The 23,577-nt window shown below is 44.6% G+C and overlaps 1 protein-coding gene across 1 annotated transcript; it reads left to right on the forward strand.

Moving 5' to 3' along the window:
• The first annotated feature begins 3,156 nt into the window (after nucleotides 1-3,156).
• On the forward strand, nucleotides 3,157-11,232 carry LOC112265083 (rho-related GTP-binding protein RhoU). Its single transcript, XM_024442121.2, has 3 exons — nucleotides 3,157-3,644; nucleotides 5,505-5,563; nucleotides 8,765-11,232. The coding sequence occupies exons 1-3, from the start codon at nucleotides 3,428-3,430 to the stop codon at nucleotides 9,218-9,220; spliced, it is 732 nt and encodes a 243-aa protein (XP_024297889.1). The 5' UTR covers nucleotides 3,157-3,427; the 3' UTR covers nucleotides 9,221-11,232.
• Nucleotides 11,233-23,577: the final 12,345 nt, after the last annotated feature.

The following is a 23,577-nucleotide window of genomic DNA, read 5'->3' on the forward strand; positions in this document are numbered from 1 at the left end:
TTCCAGTACCCTGTCTTTCAAAGATAATTCGTAAAAATCGAAATAACTTGTGGAACGGTCGTTAAGACACTAACAGCTTACGGACGGTAGGCAATTAAGGTCACAGTTATGAAAACTTAGGACACTAAAAGGCCTTTCTACTGACTCTGAAAAACACCAAAAGAAAGATGCCCAGGGTCCCTGCTCATCTGCGTGAACGTGCCTTAGGCATGCTTCAAGCAGGCATGAGGACTGCAGATGTGGCCAGGGCAATAAATTGCAATGCCCGTACTGTGAGACGCCTAAGACAGAGCTACAGTGAGACAGGACGGACAGCTGATCGTCCTCGCAGTGGCAGACCACGTGTAACAACCCCTGCACAGGACCGGTACATCCGAACATCACACCTGTGGGACAGGTACAGGATGGCAACAACAACTGCCCGAGTTACTCCAGGAACGCACAATCCCTCCATCAGTGCTGACTGTCCGCAATAGGCTGAGAGAGACTGGACTGAGGGCTTGTAGGCCTGTTGGAAGGCGGGTCCTCACCAGACATCACTGGCAACAATGTCGCCTATGGGCACAAACCCCCGTCGCTGGACCAGACAGGACTGGCAAATAGTGCTCTTAGTTTTGTCTCACCAGGGGTGATGGTCAGATTCGTGTTTATCGTCAAAGGAATGAGCGTTACACCGAGGCCTGTACTCTGGAGCAGGATCGATTTGGAGCTGGAGGGTCCGTCATGGTCTGGGGAGGTGTGTCACAGCATCATCGAACTGAGCTTGTTGCCATTGCAGGCAATTTCAATGCTGTGCGTTACAGGGAAGACATCCTCCTCCCTCATGTGGTACCATTTTTAGAACGTAAACACATTCTAGCCATTCTGATTGGTCCCAGAAACCGATGGGTTGGGCCAGAGCCAGAACACACATGGGTAAAGCGGTGTTTGGAAAATGTGTCATTGACTTTGATCCTGGGGGTTCGAGACGATCCGATCGCTGATGACTTTGTTTTGTACAACACCCCTCGTTTTGAAGTCACCACAAATGACTTAAACGATGGCAGTCTCAGACTGAAAGTATGTAGCGGACATAGAGCAGTGGAACAATTCAATTTGAGTTGTCAGGGAGTGAATCACTAGCTAGATAACTGCTTCTAGACACCTTCTGTAACAAGCCATTCAAGTTAGACTAAAACCAATCATTTTTTCGAGTCATTTCACAATAATGTAAAATCATCATCATCATCCATTTTGGTGTAAAGAAATATTTCAGAACATGCTGCCACTGAAATGCCCACCATCTATTACTTTAAGGTCCTCACCACAGCTTGGCAGTGTGCTTTAGTCGTGCACTAAACCTGCAAAGTTTTTTATGGGTTTCTGCCTTATAATTATTGTATGTTCTGACTCTGTGTGCAATAATGTTGGACTTGTATGTTAAGAATTAACTTTATCCCAGGACATGATTAGATGTGGCTGATCACCTACACTTGACATCGCCCTCCCTGTTGCACTGATCTCACTACACAATCCTAGGGATGCCTGATGGCCCAGAGACCTGAACCCTTGGTAGATGGTGAATTGGAGGATGAGAGGTGAGATGGGTTATGGTTCACAGGAAGACTTTATTAACTAATCCCTTAGAAGAGGCAAGGACAGGAGAGCAAGTCTTATCAAACCTCAAATTAAATGTCATTACTTGTATTATACATAGACCAACATGAATTATTTTGTATGATCAAAAATCAAATGGGTACCCAAACGTTTAATTTTGCAATAAGATATTAAACACAAAATCTTGACAAACAAGTCTAGTGTTTGATTCCATTATGTGTTTTCCCACCACTTTGTGTGTGTGTGTGTGTGTGTGTGTGTGTGTGTGTGTGAGAGAGAGAGAAAGAGAGCGATAAGACCCCCGAGTTTTTGATATAAACGTTTTTAAGCTAAACTAAAAGAAAAAGAGGGAGTGTTATCGTTGCCATTTGATGACTAGCTTTTTACCACAGGGAGGCGACAAAAAGCCAATCCATGTACTGCAACAGTAATACCGTGTCACAGATTAATAGTGAAGGTGTCACTCCATTTTGATTTTGAATACGACATTTACACTTGATCGACTGTGACTCTGCAGAACCTAATGTGCAAATATCCGCGAGGCTGAAATATCTTTAGAATTGATGATAGTAAAATTAACCAGAAATTATGAAATTGACTGGAAGTGCAGTACTGCTTGCCCAGGCCTCAAATATAGTGCAGTAGGCGACATAATGTATGGGCCGAGAGCGAACTCGACCATGGGCCTTACTGGCGTTTGTTGTTTGTGCATTTCTAAACGAAATCGACACGTGACAGAAGGAAATTGGGGCATTTAAACTGGTTTACCTTGACAAGTCTCAACATGCCCTTACCTCAAACTAGGCGTTAAATGTGCATTAGTTCCGGTTTGTAGGCATATTGGCTCTGTCTTTTTGTTTAGTCTGTTCTCACTGTAGGACATCGCAATAATATTGCATCAGCCTAAATCTGTTAAAGGTGTGCCACAGTTCACTTTCAAACCAGCTGCTTGACAAAGCCGATTCATGTGAACACTTGAAGGGTTGGGCCTCATTTTTTGTAGAATGATGTTTTGTGTTACTGGCCCTCATTTTAAATAGTTAGTAGGTAAATTGTCAAAGGGGAAATGCGTGTCAAAGTCCTCCAAAAGTTGCCTTTCAAGCTTTTCCCTTCCTGTTATATATTCTAAAATGAATAGGAACAGGGAATGGTGGGCTACACAATGCATCTCTATTCATTATTTGAGGTGTTCAATATACTACATGTGAATACAGTACACCAGGGTTGTGAGCAAACAAAGTAAACACGTTTAAACTTTTATAATTTTCGTTGTTTAGACATAAGACTGTAAAATCACCAGGAAATCAGCTCAAAGTTATTTTAATTTAGAATATATCTTCCCAAGTGTACAAATGATTGATAACTATGTCCAGGCCCCCCCGGTTGAATAACATTGGAGACCACCAGTGCAGTACACAAACCTCCAGGTACATGCATGTGCACATTTTTCCACTGGCAAGAAGGCGTGTCTATCAACTCGCTCCTTTCAAAACGCAGTAGTGGAGGAGAGGGGAGGGAATAGTCTAATCACGCTTGACGTTATAAAGCAGACCATCCTCCTCCAATGTCTAACAGATTAGAGTAACGGATTGGAGTATTCAAACCCGGGAGAAGTGACTGTTTTCAATGTTTTTACACAGTTATTATTAGTTCTTTGGGAGATCACAAGACCGCTACTTTTTGAGTTTTATATATATATTATATATAAAAAATGCTATAGACCAACCTGTCTACTTGACAAATATATTATAGGCTACAGAAGACATTCTCATGGTGCTCTCTTTATTTGCTCCTACTGGAGTAAGGAAAAGGTGTTTGTAACAAGTGCCGAATGTCACCTCCAGTTCCAATGGATTATAACAAGACCATGGCTCCTCCAGTGCCGCCGCACAAACACCAAACTACCCGGCCAGGCGAGGCTCAGGAGCGGGTGTTGAAGTGCGTACTACTCGGCGATGGAGCGGTTGGGAAGACCAGCCTGGTTGTCAGCTACACAACAAATGGCTATCCAACGAAATACGTCCCCACCGCGTTTGATGACTTTTCAGGTGAGTCAGTTAACCATTTATTGTGGCACTATTCTTGGACAAAAATGATAAATTTTCCTCCTGTCGACATGAAATCTGCAACTTCCCAGCCAGATCAAATAATAAACATAAAACATGTTGTTTTCTGTTGCACATGGCTACGTTTTGATTTTGACTATGGGTCAACACCCTTATATTGCACATTGCAATAAAGCCTTAACTGACCATAGTGAATGAACATCTGTTATATTGTAAAGGTGAAACGCGCTGGCTCTCGCTTGCAGCCACCCATTCTGCGGAACGAATCACCGAACTTGACTTGCCCTGAGGCTAACAGCAGCGACTGTCTGTTGCAGGTCTTTGTATTGTTTCACGCAAACTATACGTCCTGGCTTGTTGTATGTTCCAGTTGGCAGAGTTCCATTTTCCAAAATGCTGCCACCAGCGATGTTTTGTCTAATGTATAAAACAGTGGAAAACTTCAACAGTATACTAGTTGAAACAGTATACTATCCTCCGTTGGCAAGTGATGAAAACCGCGGCACACGGTGACGTGATGTCATTATCACAGGAGAGGCCTATCCTTCCTTTTGAAGTTTTCCCTATCAACTTTGATCTCAGGAAACCTCCACCAAAAACACAATGTCTGAATTCATCTAAACTTGCATGACATGATGAGGCTTGATTAGGAAAATGTGACACCCTCTTTATGCCCATCCAAAATGATAATTCGACACAGCTGCCCTTATGCGTTCATCAGCAATATGCATCTATTACAACCATTCTATTATTCTAAACACCTTACTAGACTTCTTCCAACTGCCGTGGAAGGTTTTGAATGAGAATATTGCATATTTTGATAGGCTTATACACACACTAATATCATTAATATTCATCCCTTCCTCGCTGCACTCAGAAATTGAAGTTGTAGGCCTAAACTGAACAGAACATGCTTGTTGAACATGTGCCGACATGGTTTTGGATTGCACAACTCTGGCCATTGTTGTCAGCCTTGACCTAAAAGCCACATCTCTGCTATAGTGTAATGGGCACATCTGTTGCAATGGCTCTGAGCTGAGATTGTCTTTTTTGCCCCAGTGACAGAGAGGGATTGTGCAGTTTGGGGCCCCTGTTTGATGATGTCATGTATCTGTCCCTGGAATCTGAGCCCTCTTTTGAAAGCTGATTTCTGGGCAGTTATGCAATTTCACAGGTGACACTTTGGGTAGAGGAAAGAGAGGGGAAGGGCAGAGAGTTTTGGGCCCAAGTACAATTCAAGGAAGATCACATGTCAGAGATTTGGGAAGGATTGCACAATGCGCGCTGGGTTTAATGAGGAGGAGTCCCTGCAGCTCTTTGATCAGGGGGCGTGACCGTATACCCCGGGCGCATTGTAAACGCTTCCATAAGCTTCACCACATTGGGCTCTTTTGAAACATGGCCTATAATGAAACTGCTAGTGGCATGACTCATAGCACTCTTCCAATCTGGAGAGGGTAATTGGGAGAGTCACTAAACAAACAGATCGGCTTTGTTTTCCTCTGTAGACAGCTTGGCAGGGCCTTTCAAAGCTTGAAAGAACACAGAATGTGATATGAAAGAGTAGTTATAGCCTTTACTTTAACTGGGCGAGTGGGTGGTCGAGACAAGGCCCCCACTCTGAGTTAAGGGGATGGGTGAGGTTTCTGTCCGCTGTGTCCAGTAGGTATGAAGTATGTCAAACTGGCTTGTCAGAGGTCTCTCTCTCCCTCTCTGTGTGTGCATGTTTGTTTAAAGTGTCTGGTGGAGTAATGGGGAGGCAGATGGGACAATAGCTCTGCTGACAGCAGGTGATTTAACGCTCTCTCGCTCTCTCTCTCTCTCGCTCTCTCTCCCCTACAGCGGTGGTGCAGGTGGACGGACACCCTGTGAGACTACAGCTCTGTGACACTGCTGGACAGGTGAGAACAACAGCCTCACATCGACATGCAGCAGAGCAACCCTCCACATAATACATGCAGTGTATAGTAGTATGCTTCGCCAGTTGGTGCTGCGTCCACCGTTCTCTGTCACATGCATGTATGCCCAGAGGAGAAAAGATGCCGAGCCCCACTGAACTCCCCCGACGGCCATTCTCCTTCTTCTGCTTGGTTCTCATACATGTCACGTGATTTTAGTGTCAGAGACCGTGTTTGGCTTTCGTCCACCACTCTTGCATGCCGTCTTTGCTGGCGGGTATCGCTCAGGGCAGAATTCTGGGGGCACCGTCTTATTTCCCAGGCTTTCCCACAACTCTGTGGCAGCTGTGGGGCCCGCTGGTGTCTCCTGGGAATGTCTCTCTAACACCCCCCCCTAGAGAGAGGTGAATTCCTGGGCTCTGCTGCAACCAGGCAAATCCTTTGACATAACCTTTGGAGTTGGGGGATGAGAGGAGGGATTTTGGGAATGGTGAGAGGCGCTAGAACGCTGTAAACTCATTAGAAGAGATCTGGGATGAAGCCGCGTTGTGTGGCAACCACTAAGAGGGAGGGAGACGATGCAATCGCAGCAGGTAGCTGTTAATGCATGTTTAAAAAAAAATCTTGTTCTCTCTCCCTCTCCTCGCCTCGCCCCTCTCTCTGTAGTTGGGCAGGCATAGGCAGGCACGGTTGGTGTAACTGAGTTGTGCCCCTGAGCTCTGAGCATCATGCCAGGCCTTTTTAACATGGTTAGATTGTTCTAGAAAGGGAACAGGTTGTGAAAGCCCTGGTGTTTTCTCTCTGGGCATGGGTGATGTCGTAATCTCATTCTATGGCTACAACCCAGAGAGGATATTTTAGTTTAGTTTACTGGGATCCCCATTTGCTACTGCACATGCAGGAGCTACTCTTTCTGGGGCACACATAAAGCTTACAATTACATGACAAAGTACCAAACTGTAATAGACAAGAACAACATAAGATATTATATGAAGTTCAAAATGTATAATTATTAATACAAGTTTGGACCCCCCTACTCATTCCAGGGTTTTTCCTTTTATTTTTGACTATTTTCTACCTTGTAGAATAATAGTGAAGACGTCAACTGTGAAATAACATATATGGAATCATGAAGTAACCAATAAAGTGTTAAACAAATCCAAATACATTTGCGATTCTTCAAAGTAGCCACCCGTTGCCTTGATGACAGCTTTGCACAGTCTTGGTGTTCTCTCAACCAGCTTCATGAGGTAGTCACCTGGAATGCATTTCACAGGTGTGGAATTTATTTCTTCCGTGACGCGTTTGAGCCAATCAGTTGTGTTGTGACAAGGTAGGGGTGGTATACAGAAGATAGCCCTATTTGGTAAAATACCAATTCCATATTATGGCAAGAACAGCTCAAATAAGCAAAGAGAAATGACAGTCCATCATTACTTTAAGACATGAAGGCCTTTGGTCTGATAATTTGTTTAACATGATTCCGTATGTGTTATTTCATACTTTTCATTTCATGTCTTCATCAGTGCCTAAGAAGACTTGACTGTGTTTGGTTGAGTGTAGAGTTCACAACCATTGGAACGAACACAAGGCCCAAACACTTCACAGCGTACATCACTGTAGTGATCTCCACACTGTTGTCTTAGGCCTGCACGGATCTGCCCACTTTGCACACAACTTCAAAATCCCCCACTCTCCCAGTCAGAGACCTAGGGGGAAAAACAAGCAGATAAAGTCAACAAACACCTACTGTACATATATGTACTTTCATAACAGGAGAACAGATACCACACCCTGAGAGCCTGAGATAAACAATAGCAACGTGGCTGTTTGGTCATTCTCCTGAAAACAAAACAAGTGTCATTTTTTATGAAATGTCCTCTTGATTAGATTAGGATCTGTACTTATCTATTTCAGAATTGTTGTGTTTTTTTGATCAGATATTATGCATTTTACCCACGTTTTCACACAAAGTCCCAAAAAGTAATATATAAATATTTTTTTTTTTTTTTAACATTGCTCCCCTAATGAAAATACTTGCGTTAAACATAACACTGAAAAAAATATGTCTAAAAAATTATACAATTATTATAAAAAATATAAATTTGCGCTTCTTAGCCGTTTCTTTAATGAGAAGGCCAAGTTGGGTAAAGGGGGTGTTTGTGAACTTCAACTTGTATACCATTTTAATGATTTATTGACAAACTACTTTTGTAACTCAATTTGCTACAGACATTTTAAAACTGGATTCATGAGAATTACCCTGTTAATTAAAACAGTCACTCCCCGCTCAGAAAGATTGATGCGTTTTGTATGTAAGCCAATATCTCTGCGCCATCACCTCAGTTTGCAAACACTTAAGGCGAAAGTATGATGTGGAAAGGAAAAGTATGTAAAAAAAAAAAAATACTTCCACTCAGAGGCTCCTGAATAGAAAAGAAAGTACCTTTCCATGTCAGGCTTCTGAAAGTGGATAAAGAGAGAGGGGTTTGTGTCAAGTTTCTGCCAGCCTTAATCTGTGTACTCAAGGATGTGGGAGGCCCATGTTATCCAAATCAGTGTGATATAAAAGAGGTTGGGCTTTACTGCTCAACATAAACAGACTTTTCTCACACAGTTTGTTATGGAGAGATTATCACCACCATTTATTTCCACTGACATCCTGCTTGCTTGGTTTGCATTGACCTATAAAGCGATTACTGCAATGTGTTGGTTTGAAACTGGTTTGTTTGTGTGAACATTGACGTGAAATGCATCACACACTAGAGTTGGTAAATCTTAACTAACTAGGGATTAGGTGCTTTGGAAAGTGTCTGTAAGACCTTGATGGATTTTATGTAACATCATCCGTGCTTGGCTCTGCAAAACATAAAGACTATTAATTTCAGGATCCAGCAGTTTTTATAGAATATTTTAAAAGTCACTGCTTGTCTATCCACTCTCCCACTCCATCGGTCTTCTATAAACATACATTTTTTTGGTGGGAAATATAGTTGCCTAAACAACCTCTCCCATCTGCTTTTTCCCCCTTCTACACTTGTTTGTCAATGTTTATGCCAAGTCAACTTTTTTCAAGATACTCGGTTCACCATTTGTTTGGGTTCACATATAATGGCACTGGCCCTGTGTTACTGCTGAATGTCAACCTCTCACTAACCCTCCCCCTCATGTCCCTTGTGTGTGTCTCGCTCCCTCTCTCCTCAGGATGAATTCGATAAGCTCCGTCACTTCTGCTACTCGCGCACCGACACCCTCCTCCTCTGCTTCAGCGTGGTCAGCCCTGCCTCCTTCCAGAACGTCTGGGAGAAGTGGGTCCCAGAGATCCGCCGGCGCTGCCCGCTGGTGCCCATGCTGCTGGTGGGAACCCAGTGTGACCTGCGCGAGGACGTCAAGGTGCTGATTGAGCTGGCCCGCCGGCGGGAGAGGCCCGTGGCCGAGGTGGACGCCCGCGCCCTGGCGGACAAAGTGGACGCCGTGGCGTACGTGGAGTGCTCGGCGCTCACCCAGAAGAACCTGAAGGAGGTGTTTGACGCGGCCATCGCCGTGGGGATGAAGCACGCCGATAGGAGGGCGCGGCGGGAGAGGAAGGTGCGCAGCACGGCCGATAAGATGAAGACACTGTCCAAGTCGTGGTGGAAGAAGTACTTCTGTATTCCGTAGAGAGCAAAGAGGCGAGGATATTGACTCTGGGACTGGAAACGTGCTCGGACAAGCCTTTGTTGTTCATATGGATTGAAGGACTTCTGTCTTAGCTCCGCTCACATGACCCCACTTTGATCGAGATTAGGGTTGCAAAATACCAGGAACTTTCAATAAATTCCCTGGTTTTCCCGACATCCCAGTTGGAGTATTCCCGAAATCAGAAGGGAATAAGCAGGGAATCGGGAGTCTTCCAACTAGGATTTCTGGAAAACCAGGGAATTTATTAAAAAGTTCCGGGAATTTTGCAACCCTAGTCAAAAGGAATGACCAAGGACCCACGGCTTAGTAGAGTGAGAGGATCGACTGGGGACTGGGGGTGAGAGACACTGATTGATGGATTGCAAAGAGACTGACAGGACTGGGCTCCAACCACTCTGTGTCTGCTTGAGCTGGTCTGAACTCTTAACGTCTGAGCAGAGTGCTATCAGAGAAGATCAAGGAGTAAACCCATCAGCATGATTGTCAATATAATGGAGCAAAGAGCGAGTTGAACTCTGAGCAATAATGACTTCTATATAAACTAATGGCTGGGGAGGGGAAAAGACTGGGGTTGTCATGTACTTTTATTCTCCCTCGCATGAATTGGCCAAATACGGCATTTACATTTTTAAAAAGAATACTATATCCTAATGTGCTGTATGTATTCCTCCTGTCCTTATACCTTATACATGTTCATTTATTTTATCCACCACTCTGTAATCAAACAGCCAGCAGATCTCATTGGCAGAGCTAGACGAAAAATAAACTGAGGGATTAACATGGAATTAAACTCAAACCAAATACCGCTACAATACTAATACAGCTACAATACATTCATATCTACAATCGATTACATTTACAGACTTTAGAGGTATTGATAAGAGACTTTTCCACAGATTCCATCTGGCCCTAATCGTCACTGTCAGCAGCATGACCTGGCCCCATGGTCCTCTGGTAATGGTCATTAAGTCAGGGGGTGGAGGCTTACGCCTGGTGTGTGTGTTTAAACACATGACCGACTGAGGGCCCTAGCCCAGGTTGTGTATGTCGGCCTGTCTGCTTCAGAGGTGTCTGTTGATACAGCTGCTGCCACTGTCAGCAGACCACACAGTGAGGGACTGGGCTCCCCAGACAGAGAAGCGCTCCTCATCAATACATGTTAATGGTCAGACCTTTTGGAGAGAGTTCAACAATTTCACCCGTGATCTCCACTCAACCTACTTCAGCCGGAGAACTTTGATCGTCACGAGCTCGCTGATTTCCATCCAATAGCCACTCATCTCAACTGGTGGGAGTCTAAGAGCTACTGAGAGCGACGTCTCACTCTGTCGGGGTGAGGAGTTTAGATTGAGGAACACATGGTCATTGAGTGGTACCACTGTAAGTTACACTTAACCCAAATACTTTGTTGGAGTCGTGCCAATGATGCCATCCAATGTCCTTTAGACTGTACAGGGTCTGATGCCTCTCTTTTGTCATTTTAAAACTTTAGATGTGCACCCTTCCATGAGAGTCGCAAAGGTTTTCACCCCACTGTCTGTCACTATATTTTTGTAATTACAGAACTGTACGCTCAAATATTCACTGGTTCAGTGAAGAGTTCACTGGTACACGTTCTCCTCTCCAGCAACCTTACGATGACAGGGTGAATTGCCAAAGAAACCGATTTTGTATTTGCTTCTTATTTTTCAGAAGCCCGTCTTGTGTCCTCTCTCTATGTATCCCTTTATTTGGGGCATCAGCCATCAAAATGCACAGCCACTGATCAACCCTACAAACAAATGTATGAGAAGTGGCATGTATAACAATGGTTCTATAATGTGATATCTATCAGGGTCATTTTGTGTACATTGTGGTCTGTCACAAGCTGCCCTGAACACACCCTCAAATGGTACAGAATGACAGATGCGTTTCCCTTGTCTGGTACCGTCAAGGACTGTTTCTAAATCAACAGAGATCTAAATAAATGTGAAATCTTAACAAAAATGTCACATGCCGTGTTTTGTTAGTGTTTTAATGAGAGAAATGTAATCTTTCACCCCGTGTGGAGTATGTTAGGGATTGAATGAATCCGATCTCCCATTGGGTCCAAAAATGAATACTGGTGACACTCCGTGTGAGGTCAAAGGTAAGAACACTATGTAAATGTTTATGTTGAGGGTGTAAGTCGCCCCTCCCCATCACACCCTCTGTTTCGAGAATGTGCTGAGTTGTGGTGGACGATCATTGTTTTAAAGGAATAACTCTGGTTCAAACACAGTTCTCCAATATTATCTATGACAATCCATCAATAGATCCTATTACAGCTGTTGGTAGTCATCAGTGTTTTTGGTGCTGTCTATTATAAATGGAGAAGTGCAAGAAGAGAAAGTCTTCCTCCACATCACCACAGTGGAGATAATGGGTCGATAATTACATCTGGTTATAGTCTGTTTTGATGCTGTAATGATATCTTGAGATTTGTTGTGTTTGGACGGCAGTTGGGTGTGCATGCAGATTCTGGTGATGGTGTGGGTGAAACGGAGGTAGGCATTGGGCCAGTGGTTTAATTATAATGGTTACAATGTTTCCTGGGAGCTGCACTGGTAGTTTGACACAAAGCTGTTGTTTTTGTCTCTCTCAGAAGGAGCCATTGCATTGTTTCCAGCCTTTGGTAATGGTGATAAGCAGTATGGTAGAGACGAGGCAGTACTTACACTTAGCTGTAAAATCTACCTTTCTGATATATAACTAGGCTTGGGCTCCCGAGTGGAGCAGCGCCTAAGGCACTGCATCTCATTGCTAGAGGCGTCACTACAGACCCTGGATCGATTCCAGGCTGTGTCACAACCGGCCGTAATTGGGAGTCCCATAGGGCGGCGCACAATTGGCCCAGCATCGTCCGGGTTAGGGTTTGGCCGGGGTAAGCCGTCATGGTAAGTAAGAATTTGTTCTTAACTGACTTGTGTAGTTAAAGGTCAAATTAAAAAAGGCCTCAGATAGGAATCTTGAATCCCAAGTGTCGGTCACAATGAAAACAAAGAAGATTTACAGTGCAATATGAAACACCCTTTCTATTTTCAGATGTTACTGTTGCTGACTGATGGTGTGCAACTGTCCGGTTTATAAGATCTCTGAAGTATTGTGAAAGGAGAAAACATGTTCGATGCCAACTGGAATATTAACAAGTCGGGCATCATAGCAGGCAATATATACAGTGCCTTAAAGTATTCATACCCCTTGACTTATTCCACATTTTGTTGTGTTACAGCCTGAACTCCAAATGGATTAAAAAACTTTTTTTTATCACCCATCTACACACAATACCCCATAATGACAGTGAAAACATGTTTTTAGTAATTTATGCAAAAAAAATGCTGTGGATTCGGAAAGTGTTCAGACCCCTTCCCTTTTCCCAGATTTTGTTATGTTACAGCCTTATTATAAAATATATTACATTTTTTTTAAATCCTCATCAATCTACGTACAATACCCCATAATGACAAAACTAAAACTGTTTATTAGACATTTTTGCAAATGTATTAAAAATAAATAACAGGAATATCTTATTTACATAAGTATTCAGAACCTTTGCTATGAGACTCAAAATGAGCTCAGGTGCATCCTGTTCCTGCATTGATCCTCCTTGAGATCAATCAATCAATCAAATTTATTTATAAAGCCCTTCTTACATCAGCTGATGTCACAAAATGCTGTACAGAAACCCAGCCTAAAACCACTAATAGCAAGCAATTCAGGTGTAGAAGCACGGTGGCTAGGATAAACTCCCTAGAAAAGCCAGAACCTAGGAAGAAACCTAGAGAGGAACCAGGCTATGAGGGGGGGTCCTCTTCTGGCTGTGCCGGGTGGAGATTATAAAAGAACACAAGATGTTCAAATGTTCATAGATGACCAGCAGGGTCAAATAATAATCACAGTGATTGTCGAGGATACAACAGGTCAGCACCTCAGGAGTAAATGTCAGTTGGCTTTTCATAGCCGATCATTCAGAGTATTTCTACCACTCCTGCTGTCTCTAGAGAGTTGAAAACAGCAGGTCTGGGACAGGTCAGGGTTCCATAGCCGCAGGCAGAACAGTTGAAACTGGAGCAGTAGCACAGCCAGGTGGACTGGGGACAGCAAGGAGTCATCATGCCAGGTAGTCCTGAGGCATGGTCTTAGGGCTCTGAGAGAGAGAGAGAAAGAGAGAATTAGAGAGAGCATACTTAAATTCACACAGGACACCAGATAAGACAGGAGAAATACTCCAGATATAACAGACTGACCCTAGCCCCCTGACACATAAACTACTGCAGCATAAATACTGGAGGCTGAGACAGGAGAGGTTGGGAGACACTGTCAGGCAGGATATAACCCCAAACAGGCAGGATATAACCCCACCCACTTTGCCAAAGCACAGCCCCCACACCACTAGAGGGATATCTTCAACCACCAACTTACCATCCTGAGACAAGGCCGAGTATAGCCCACAAAGATCTCCGCCACGGCACAACCCAAGAGGGTGCCAACCCAGACAGGAAGACCACGTCAGTGACTCAACCCACCCAAGTGACGCACCCCTCCTGGGGACGGCATGGAAGAGCACCAGTAAGCCAGTGATTCAGCCCCTGTAACAGGGTTAGAGGCAGAGAATCCCAGTGGAGAGAGGGGAACCGGCCAGGCAGAGACAGCAAGGGCAGCTTGTTGCTCCAGTGCCTTGCCGTTCACCTTCACACTCCTGGGACAGACTACAATCATAGGACCTACTGAAGAGATGAGTCTTCAATAAAGACTTAAAGGTTGAGACCGAGTCTGCGTCTCTCACATGGGTAGGCAGACCATTCCATAAAAATGGAGCTCTATAGGAGAAAGCCCTGCCTCCAGCTGTTTGCTTAAATATTCTAGGGACAATAAGGAGGCCTGCATCTTGTGACATTTTTTGGTTCTAGTAAAGATTCTAGCAGCTGTGTTTAGCACTAACTGAAGTTTATTTATGTTTCTACAACTTTCTACAACTTGATTGGAGTCCACCTGTAGTAAATTGAATTGATTGGACATGATTTCTTAAGGCACACAACTGTCTGTAAAAGGTCCCACAGTTGACAGTGAATGTCAGCGCAAAGACCAAGCCATTAGGTTGAAGGAACTGTCCGTAGAGCTCCGAGACAGGATTGTGTCATGCACTTTTCTGGGGAAAGGTACCAAAAATATTCTGCAGCATTGAACGTCCCCAAGAACACATTGGCCTCCATCATTTTGGAACCACCAAGACCACCCGGCCAAACTGTGCAATTGGGTGAGAAGGGCCTTGGTCAGGGAGGTGACCAAAAACCCGATGTTCACTCTGACAGAGCTCCAGTTCCTCTGTGGAGATGGGAAAACCTTCAAGAAGGACAACCATCTCCGCAGCACTCCACCAATCAGGTCTTTATGGTAGAGTGGCCAAACATAAGCCATTCCTCAGTAAAAGGCACATGACAGCCCACTTGGAGTTTGCCAAAAGGCCCCTAAAGGACTCTCAGACCATGGGAAACAAGATTCTTTGGCCTGAATACCAAGTGTCACGTCTGGAGGAAATCTGGCACCATCCCTATGGTGAATCATTGTGGTGGCAGCATCATGCTAAGGGGATGTTTTTCAGTGGCAGGGACTGTGAGATCGAGGGAAAGATGAACGGAGCAAAGTACAGAGCGATCCTTGATGAAAATCTGCTCAGGACCTCAGACTGGGGTGAAGGTTCACCCTCCAACAGGACAACGACCCTAAGCACACAGCCAAGACAACGCAGGAGTGGCTTCGGGACAAGTCTCTGAATGGCCTTGAGTGGCCCAGCCAGAACCCAGACTTGAACCCAATCGAACATCTCTGGAGAGAACGGAAAAAAGCTGTGCAGCTATGCTCCCCATCCAACCTGACAGAGCTTGTGTGGATCTGCAGAGAAGAATGGGAGAAACTCCCAAAATAAAGGTGTGCCAAGCTTGTAGCATCATACCCAAGAAGACTCGAGGCTGCCAAAGGTGCTTCAACAAAGTACTAAGTACTAAGTACATTGGATCATTCAGAGATCCTCACTGAACTTCTGGAGAGTTTGCTGCACTGAAAGTAAAGGGGCTGAATAATTTTGCACGCTCAATTTTTCAGTTTTTGATTTGTTAAAAAAGTTTGAAATATCCAATAAATGTCGTTCCACTTCATGATTGTGTCCCACTTGTTGTTGATTCTTCACAAAAAAATACAGTTTTATATCTTTATGTTTGAAGCCTGAAATGTGGCAAAAGGTCGCAAAGTTCAAGGGGGCCGAATACTTTCGCAAGGCACTGTAGTTACTTTTGTACCCATTTCCTCCAGCATCTTCACAAAGTCCTTTGCTGTTGTTCTGGGATTGATTTGCACTTTTCGCACCAAAGTACAATCATCTCTAGGAGACAGAACATGTCTCCTTCCTGAGTAGCATGACAACTGCGTGGTTCCGTGGTGTTTATACTTGTGTACTATTGTTTATAGATGAACGTGGTACCTTCAGGCATTTGGAAATTGCTCCCAAGGATGAACCAGACTTGCGGAGGTCTACAATTTTTTCTGAGGTCTTGGCTGATTTCTTTTGATTTTCCCATGAAGTCAAGCAAAGAGGCACTGAGTTTGAAGGTAGGCCTTGATATACATCCAAAGGTAAACCTCCAATTGACTCAAATTATGTCAATTAGCCAATCAGAAGCTTCTAAAGCCATGACATAATTTTCTGGAATTTTCCAAGCTGTTTAAAGGAACAGTCAACTTAGTGTATGTCAACTTCTGACCCACTGAAATTGTGATACAGGGAATTTTAAGTGAAATAATCTATCTGTAAACAATTGTTGGAAAAATGACTTGTGTCATGCACAAAGTAGATGTCCTAACCAACTTGCCAAAACAGTTTGTTAACAATAAATATGAGGAGTGGTTGAAAAACGAGTTTCAATGACTCCAACCTAAGTGTTTGTATACTCTCGACTTCAATTGTATCTTCTGGACTAAGTGCCTACACTCAAATAGTTTAATAAGCAGACTGTAGCCTAGAAGAAAGAAAAGTACATTAAGTCACTCAGCATATGTGGCCTTGTGGAACAGTAGCCTATGTTCTCTGAGAAATCACATGAAGTGGATAGCCTGCCCAGTTCAAGTCTACAGCAGCTTTGAGGCACGGTTAGGTTCAGAAAAGGAACCTTCAACCTTCTCCCTACTGCTTATGTGACGTTCTGGGAAACGTTTAGGTAACAGATGAACTCTGACTCCACATGAAAGAGTTGTTCCATAATCAGTTGGGATAGCTTAAAGTTTGTGAAGTATTTCTCTTGCCCTCCTTACATGATTATGACCAGAATCATTAGGCATGAGCCAATGGGAACAGGATTAGAGTTGAACAGGGACTTTGTCATGTACGTCGGGACTCAGGGGCCTGGGCGATCTCAGGCAGTCTCGCCCCATGTGGTCCTCTTGGTAAAGGCGTTGTCTTTGGGATTAGCATTACCCAAGCACTTGTAATGAGATGCAATGTGTATGGGCCTAATGAGAAGCATTGGCCGCAGGATTTCAAAGTATGTTTCAGGCCTTGGGTCTTGCAACGATTGCTTCTCTCTTGCTAGAAAGGCTTATGACATGTACATAGTGAGGAGTTCTCACAAAGTTGAATGGCCACATGACCAGACCTTGACATAGTGAGTGTGAGGTGAGGATGATGGGCCCAGACTGCTTGGTTTCTCTCATAGAGAGTTAAGCTGTCTTTACGTCCGCCATGTCTTCAGCACTTCTCACTGACACTGTCATAAAGACAACATAAAGTCCCATAGACCATGGACACTGCCATAAAGACAACATAAAGTCCCATAGACCATGGACACTGCCATAAAGACAACATAAAGTCCCATAGACCATGGACACTGCCATAAAGACAACATAAAGTCCCATAGACCATGGACACTGTCATAAAGACAAGATAATGTCCCATAGACCATGGACACTGTCATAAAGACAACATAAAGTCCCATAGACCATGGACACTGTCATAAAGACAACATAAAGTCCCATAGACCATGGACACTGTCATAAAGACAAGATAATGTCCCATAGACCATGGACACTGTCATAAAGACAACATAAAGTCCCATAGACCATGGACACTGCCATAAAGACAAGATCATGTCCCATGGACACTGCCATAAAGACAACATAAATTCCCATAAACCATGGCCACTGCCATGAAGACAAGATACATTCCCATAGGCCATGGACACTGCCATGAAGACAATATAAAGTCCCATAGACTATGGACACTGCCATGAAGACAACATAAAGTCCTATAGACCATGGACACTGCCATAAAGACAAGATAAATTCCCATAGACCATGGACACTGTAATAAAGACAACATAAAGTCCCATAGACCATGGACACTGTAATAAAGACAACATGAAGTCCCATAGACTGTGGACACTGCCATGAAGACAACATAAAGTCCCATAGACCATGGACACTAATAAAGACAACATGAAGTCCCATAGACTGTGGAAACTGCCATGAAGACAACCTAAAGTCACATAGACCATGGACACTGTAATAAAGACAACATGAAGTCCCATAGACTGTGGACACTGCCATAAAGACAACATAAAGTCCCATAGACCATGGACACTGTAATAAAGACAACATGAAGTCCCATAGACTGTGGAAACTGCCATGAAGACAACATAAAGTCACATAGACCATGGACACTGTAATAAAGACAACATGAAGTCCCATAGACTGTGGAAACTGCCATGAAGACAACATAAAGTCACATAGACCATGGACACTGTAATAAAGACAACATGAAGTCCCATAGACTGTGGACACTGCCATAAAGACAACATAAAGTCCCATAGACCATGGACACTGTAATAAAGACAACATGAAGTCCCATAGACTGTGGACACTGCCATGAAGACAACATAAAGTCCCATAGACCATGGACACTGTAATAAAGACAACATGAAGTCCCATAGACTGTGGAAACTGCCATGAAGACAACATAAAGTCACATAGACCATGGACACTGTAATAAAGACAACATGAAGTCCCATAGACAGTGGACACTGCCATAAAGACAACATAAAGTCCCATAGACCATGGACACTGTAATAAAGACAACATGAAGTCCCATAGACCATGGACACTGCCATAAAGAAAACATAAAGTCCCATAGACCATGGACACTGTAATAAAGACAACATGAAGTCCCATAGACTGTGGACACTGCCATGAAGACAACATAAAGTCCCATAGACCATGGACACTAATAAAGACAACATGAAGTCCCATAGACTGTGGACACTGCCATGAAGACAACATGAAGCCCCATAGACCATAAAGCCGACATGAAGCAACATGTGCTTCTGGTCAGGTCAGCTCTGGGCTCGTTGATTGTTTGATGACCTTTTCTCGACATCTCTCTCTGTCTAGTTAGAGAGAGCTAATTGAACTCATCTCACTTTCCCAGGTCCGAGGTCAGTGGCTCAGCCTTTGAACAGCCTCTGGTTGATAGGCCATAAAAAGAGCTATCTCTGACTCTGGACCAGCTGGTTGCTGGTCTGCGTACCACATGTCATAGTTTGTGTGCATTAATGTGTGTATGCGTTTGTGTGTGTGTGTATGCAAGCATACATGCATGTCTGCATGCGTTTGTATGTAAACTCAGTGTTGACCTTTTGTTGTTATTCCAGTGGTTCTTTGAATTTGAGCATGTTTGCACGCAAACAGTATGCTGTCATGTGAGTGCTGGTCACATGTGGGCTTTGTATTGTTGTCCACCTCCTGTTAATAGGAGGAGATGTAATCCCAGTGTGTAAGCTACAGCGCACCCAGCTGAAAAGGCAATTCATGCTGTGCTGTCTAAAATAGACCATCTGATGGAAGTAGAACAATATCTCTCAGCCTTACCTTGGCTGTTATGGACAGTAGAAACTTCCCTGCATTGTGGATCTAAGTTAATGACTGTCTGCTTATCACCTGGAAGTGAGAACTCTCCCGATGTTTCGAAACCTGGCCCTCAAAGTTGAGTAACGAACATGAAAGTTTAGATACGATGCTATAGTGTGTTTCACATTTCCATACGAGTCTACACTGTACGTGCTTCCTGACATCAAGTTGCCTGAACTGTAGTCAGTTTCGGCCCCTGGTGCCAAATTGTATCTGGGGCATGAAAAGTTCTCTCTCTCTCTCTCTCTCTCTCTCTCTCCGCCTCATTTCTGGTAAATGAAATGGCTGGTGAAACCGGAGCCCGAGAGTGGAGGCTCTGGGGCCTAAATTCAATAAGGTTGGGATTTCCAAGAGGAACTCTTTGGAGCATTTTGCTCTCCAGCATAGATCACATTTCCTGGTCTGAATCCAACTGTACCTCTGAAGTCACAACCGGAATGTATGATTGGCTGACGGCAGTGGCCCACTTGGATGTGGTTGTCTGATTGACCTTTTGGGAGGTGCCTAGTATTTGTTTTGTGTGCACTGAGCGGGTCGGTGTGGTGACCTCACCTCGTTTTAGCTATGCGATAGTTTCTCGCTCAAGTTAGTTTTTCTCTCTCTTGCTCTCTCCGCTCTCTCTCCCTCTCGCTCAGTTTTTCTCTCTCTTGCTCTCTCCGCTCTCTCTCCCTCTCGCTCAGTTTTTCTCTCTCTTGCTCTCTCCACTCTGTCTCTCTCCGTCTCGCTCAGTTTTTCTCTCTCTTGCTCTCTCCGCTCTCTCTCCCTCTCGCTCAGTTTTTCTCTCTCTTGCTCTCTCCGCTCTGTCTCCCTCTCGCTCAGTTTTTCTCTCTCTTGCTCTCTCCGCTCTGTCTCCCTCTCGCTCAGTTTTTCTCTCTCTTGCTCTCTCCGCTCTCTCTCGCTCAGTTTTTCTCTCTCTTGCTCTCTCCGCTCTCTCTCCCTCTCGCTCAGTTTTTCTCTCTCTTGCTCTCTCCGCTCTCTCTCCCTCTCGCTCAGTTTTTCTCTCTCTTGCTCTCTCCGCTCTCTCTCCCTCTCGCTCAGTTTTTCTCTCTCTTGCTCTCTCCGCTCTCTCTCCCTCTCGCTCAGTTTTTCTCTCTCTTGCTCTCTCCGCTCTCTCTCCCTCTCGCTCAGTTTTTCTCTCTCTTGCTCTCTCCGCTCTCTCTCCCTCTCGCTCAGTTTTCTCTCTCTTGCTCTCTCCGCTCTCTCTCCCTCTCGCTCAGTTTTTCTCTCTCTTGCTCTCTCCGCTCTCTCTCCCTCTCGCTCAGTTTTTCTCTCTCTTGCTCTCTCCGCTCTCTCTCCCTCTCACTCAGTTTTTCTCTCTCTTGCTCTCTCCGCTCTCTCTCCCTCTCGCTCAGTTTTTCTCTCTCTTGCTCTCTCCGCTCTCTCTCCCTCTCGCTCAGTTTTCTCTCTCTTACTCTCTCCACTCTCTCTCCCTCTCGCTCAGTTTTTCTCTCTCTTGCTCTCTCCGCTCTCTCTCCCTCTCGCTCAGTTTTTCTCTCTCTTGCTCTATCCGCTCTCTCTCCCTCTCGCTCAGTTTTTCTCTCTCTTGCTCTCTCCACTCTCTCTCCCTCTCGCTCAGTTTTTCTCTCTCTTGCTCTTTCCGCTCTCTCTCCCTCTCGCTCAGTTTTTCTCTCTCTTACTCTCTCCACTCTCTCTCCCTCTCGCTCAGTTTTTCTCTTTCTCCCGCTCCCTCCTTCTCAACCTGTATCTCTACAGTAGTTTGTTTTTGTTGGCGTTCCCCCTTCTTTGTTTGATGGTCTTGCTCTTTGATCTCTCATATGGGACAGATAAGTTCTGTGTGTGTGTGTGTGTGTGTGTGTGTGTGTGTGTGTGTGTGTGTGTGTGTGTGTGTGTGTGTGTGTGTCTGTGTGTGTGTGTGTCTGTGTGAGCAACCCTACCTACCGACCTAATGACCCTCCCTCCCCCCCAGGCCTCAGTACTGATCCTATCCTCCGTTTCCCTGGCTGTGAGTTTGGAAGAAAGCAAGCCAGACATGTTACAACCGCCCAGCTAATCTGTCTTGTGAGTCCGAAAAGAAATGATCTCATAGCTGTTTGTGCCAGAACTGCAGTTTCATTCACAAAGAAAACACAGATTGATGAAACCAGTAAACAGAGTTGTTGGTCAGTGATAACATCACTGTTAGAAGGTCATTATTCACTCCTATGACGCATTAGGTTTTTCTTGCTCAGTGGTCAAATAGACCGGAATCGATCTTAGTGCAAACAGACACACGCAAGTATTTTTCGTAAACCCCTACGCAGTTGTTTGTGTTCCGTCTAATGTTCCGCTTGTGCGTGTGTGTTTACTGTGGAAACATTTTCAATAGTTGTCAGTGTCAGTGATGGGTGCTCAAAAACGGTCCCTGTTCCAGATCGCCTGCTCATTCCCTGTACGTTTTCAAATGCAAATTACAATCAACGGGTGGACCGACGCTTGTTGAGAGCTGGATTCTGACGCCTGTACTACTTCATTCTCCCGACCACTTTCCTTTGCCTCTGCCTCAGTTTCCCAAAAACGTGTCTTTGCCAAGGATCAAGACCAGGACCATGTCTGTTCTCAGTCCAGTTTCTGATGTTATTAGTAACATACACATGAAGTCTGGCCTGTGGACCCATGGAGGTTTACAGCAAGCCCAGACCCAGCTGTTGGCAGTAATGGAGAGGGCTACATAAGTGTGCCCCTCTCTTCTCTTTGCAGTACAACTCCTCGCTATCCTTCTTTTTGCACCCACTCTTTCTTTTACTGACTTCATTTACTTTGCTTATTTCACTCTTTCCCTACACTCCTCACTCTCTCCACCTTGTCCTTCATTTAACATGGCAGTTAAGAACTAATTCCTAATTCTTATTTACAATGACGGCCTACACCGGCCACACCCAGACAACGCTGGGCCAATTGTGCACCACCCTATGGGACTCCCAATCACAGCCGGTTGTGATACAGCCTGGATTTGAACCAGGGTGTCTGTAGTGACACCTCTAGCACTGAGATGCAGTGCCTTAGACCGCTGCGCCACTCTGGAGCCCACATGTAAATATTTGCATTCAGTTTCTCACTTTCTTTCTCTCTGCCTTCTCTTTCTCTCTTTTATCCTCCTTTCGCCCCCCTCAGAGTGATCTGCTCCTTAAAGTATTTTACCTACCAATCTTCCAACAATAATAATTCTCATTCTCTCCCCAACAATGCCCCTTCATCTCTCTCTCTCTCTCCCTCTCCCCTCCCTCTCTAAGCTATTAGTGTCTTTACTCTTTATCCCCTTTTGAAACACGTCCCATATGTAGTAGTCCCACACAGTGACTTTGTTTATATACTGGGGTCAATAGGAGAGGTGCCCTGGTCCTGAGTGATTGATTTCTGGATGACCAACTTCAATCACTAAGTTAAGCCCCGCTGCATGCAATGAATGCTGGGTAACAAGCTCTCGGAGACAGACAAGGTAATTGGGTCCATGCGGCCGTCGTCAAGGCGCTCATTGCCTCTTTAAGCGGACGAGCTAATCGCTTCCACTTTTAGTGTTTAATTGCGGAAGCCATTAGTGTGTCTGCCGCCTCGCCTCGCTCCACAAAGACACAGCAGCCTTAACTAGAGCTGACCCCTGAGAGGGGGACCCCCCCCCAAATCTGAGCCCCCTCTCCTCACCTCTGACCCCCAGCCCCCAGCCAGCTTTGAAACCTGGGAGAGTAGCCCTGACCCCTGACCTGATCCCTCCCACCTCCCGGGGTTAGGGATGCTCCCCCTGGTCCCCCCTTGGACAGGATGTGCCCTCTCTGGAGGCTCTGTTGGACCCCAGACACTGTCCAGGCCTGGCGTCTGTACCTGGACAACATGACAAGTCAGAGAGAGAGAGGGTTCGGTCTCAGGCTGTTTTCAGAGAGTTGTTTATGTTTTCAGAAAGGCTGTTTTTGTTGAGCTCTACCATGAGAATGTTGCAAACTCTCAATCCTGTAAGGTGATGAGGTGCTCATGACTTTAGTTTCGGTGAACTCTTGGCCCATTAGCCCTGTGTATCTGAGTTGCCCCTGTACTAAGAAACCGGTTTAATCTAAACAGATGTAAAAGCTCCCAGTGTGTCCTTTTTAGAGTTGCACTTTGTCCCTGCAGTCTGCTAATAATCTACTTGTTGCATTCTCTTGGTTAAAATCTATAGGGGTTAGCAGGTTATTGTCAGAATGTTGAAAACAGTACAGTACAGTCTATGCTGAACAGCCTCTTGTAAGGGTGGTTTGGTCTTTCTTTGAGAAACAGACAAAGGAGATTTGACAACTCTGTGTTGCAGTCATCAACTCCACAGGTTTCCAAGAAAATGTCCCCCTTAAATTAATTTTAGATTTTTTATTTTTTTATTTCACCTTTATTTAACCAGGTAG

Source organism: Oncorhynchus tshawytscha, linkage group LG13, assembly GCF_018296145.1.
Source record: "Oncorhynchus tshawytscha isolate Ot180627B linkage group LG13, Otsh_v2.0, whole genome shotgun sequence".
Lineage (NCBI taxonomy): Eukaryota > Metazoa > Chordata > Actinopteri > Salmoniformes > Salmonidae > Oncorhynchus > Oncorhynchus tshawytscha.

Excerpts from the sequence above, each read along its gene's own strand:
- LOC112265083 (XM_024442121.2), top strand. The coding sequence starts at position 3,428 with ATGTCACCTCCAGTTCCAATGGATTATAACAAGACCATGGCTCCTCCA. Across the intron at positions 3,645-5,504 it reads CGCGTTTGATGACTTTTCAG|CGGTGGTGCAGGTGGACGGA; the intron begins GTGAGTCAGTTA and ends TCTCCCCTACAG. Across the intron at positions 5,564-8,764 it reads TCTGTGACACTGCTGGACAG|GATGAATTCGATAAGCTCCG; the intron begins GTGAGAACAACA and ends CTCTCTCCTCAG.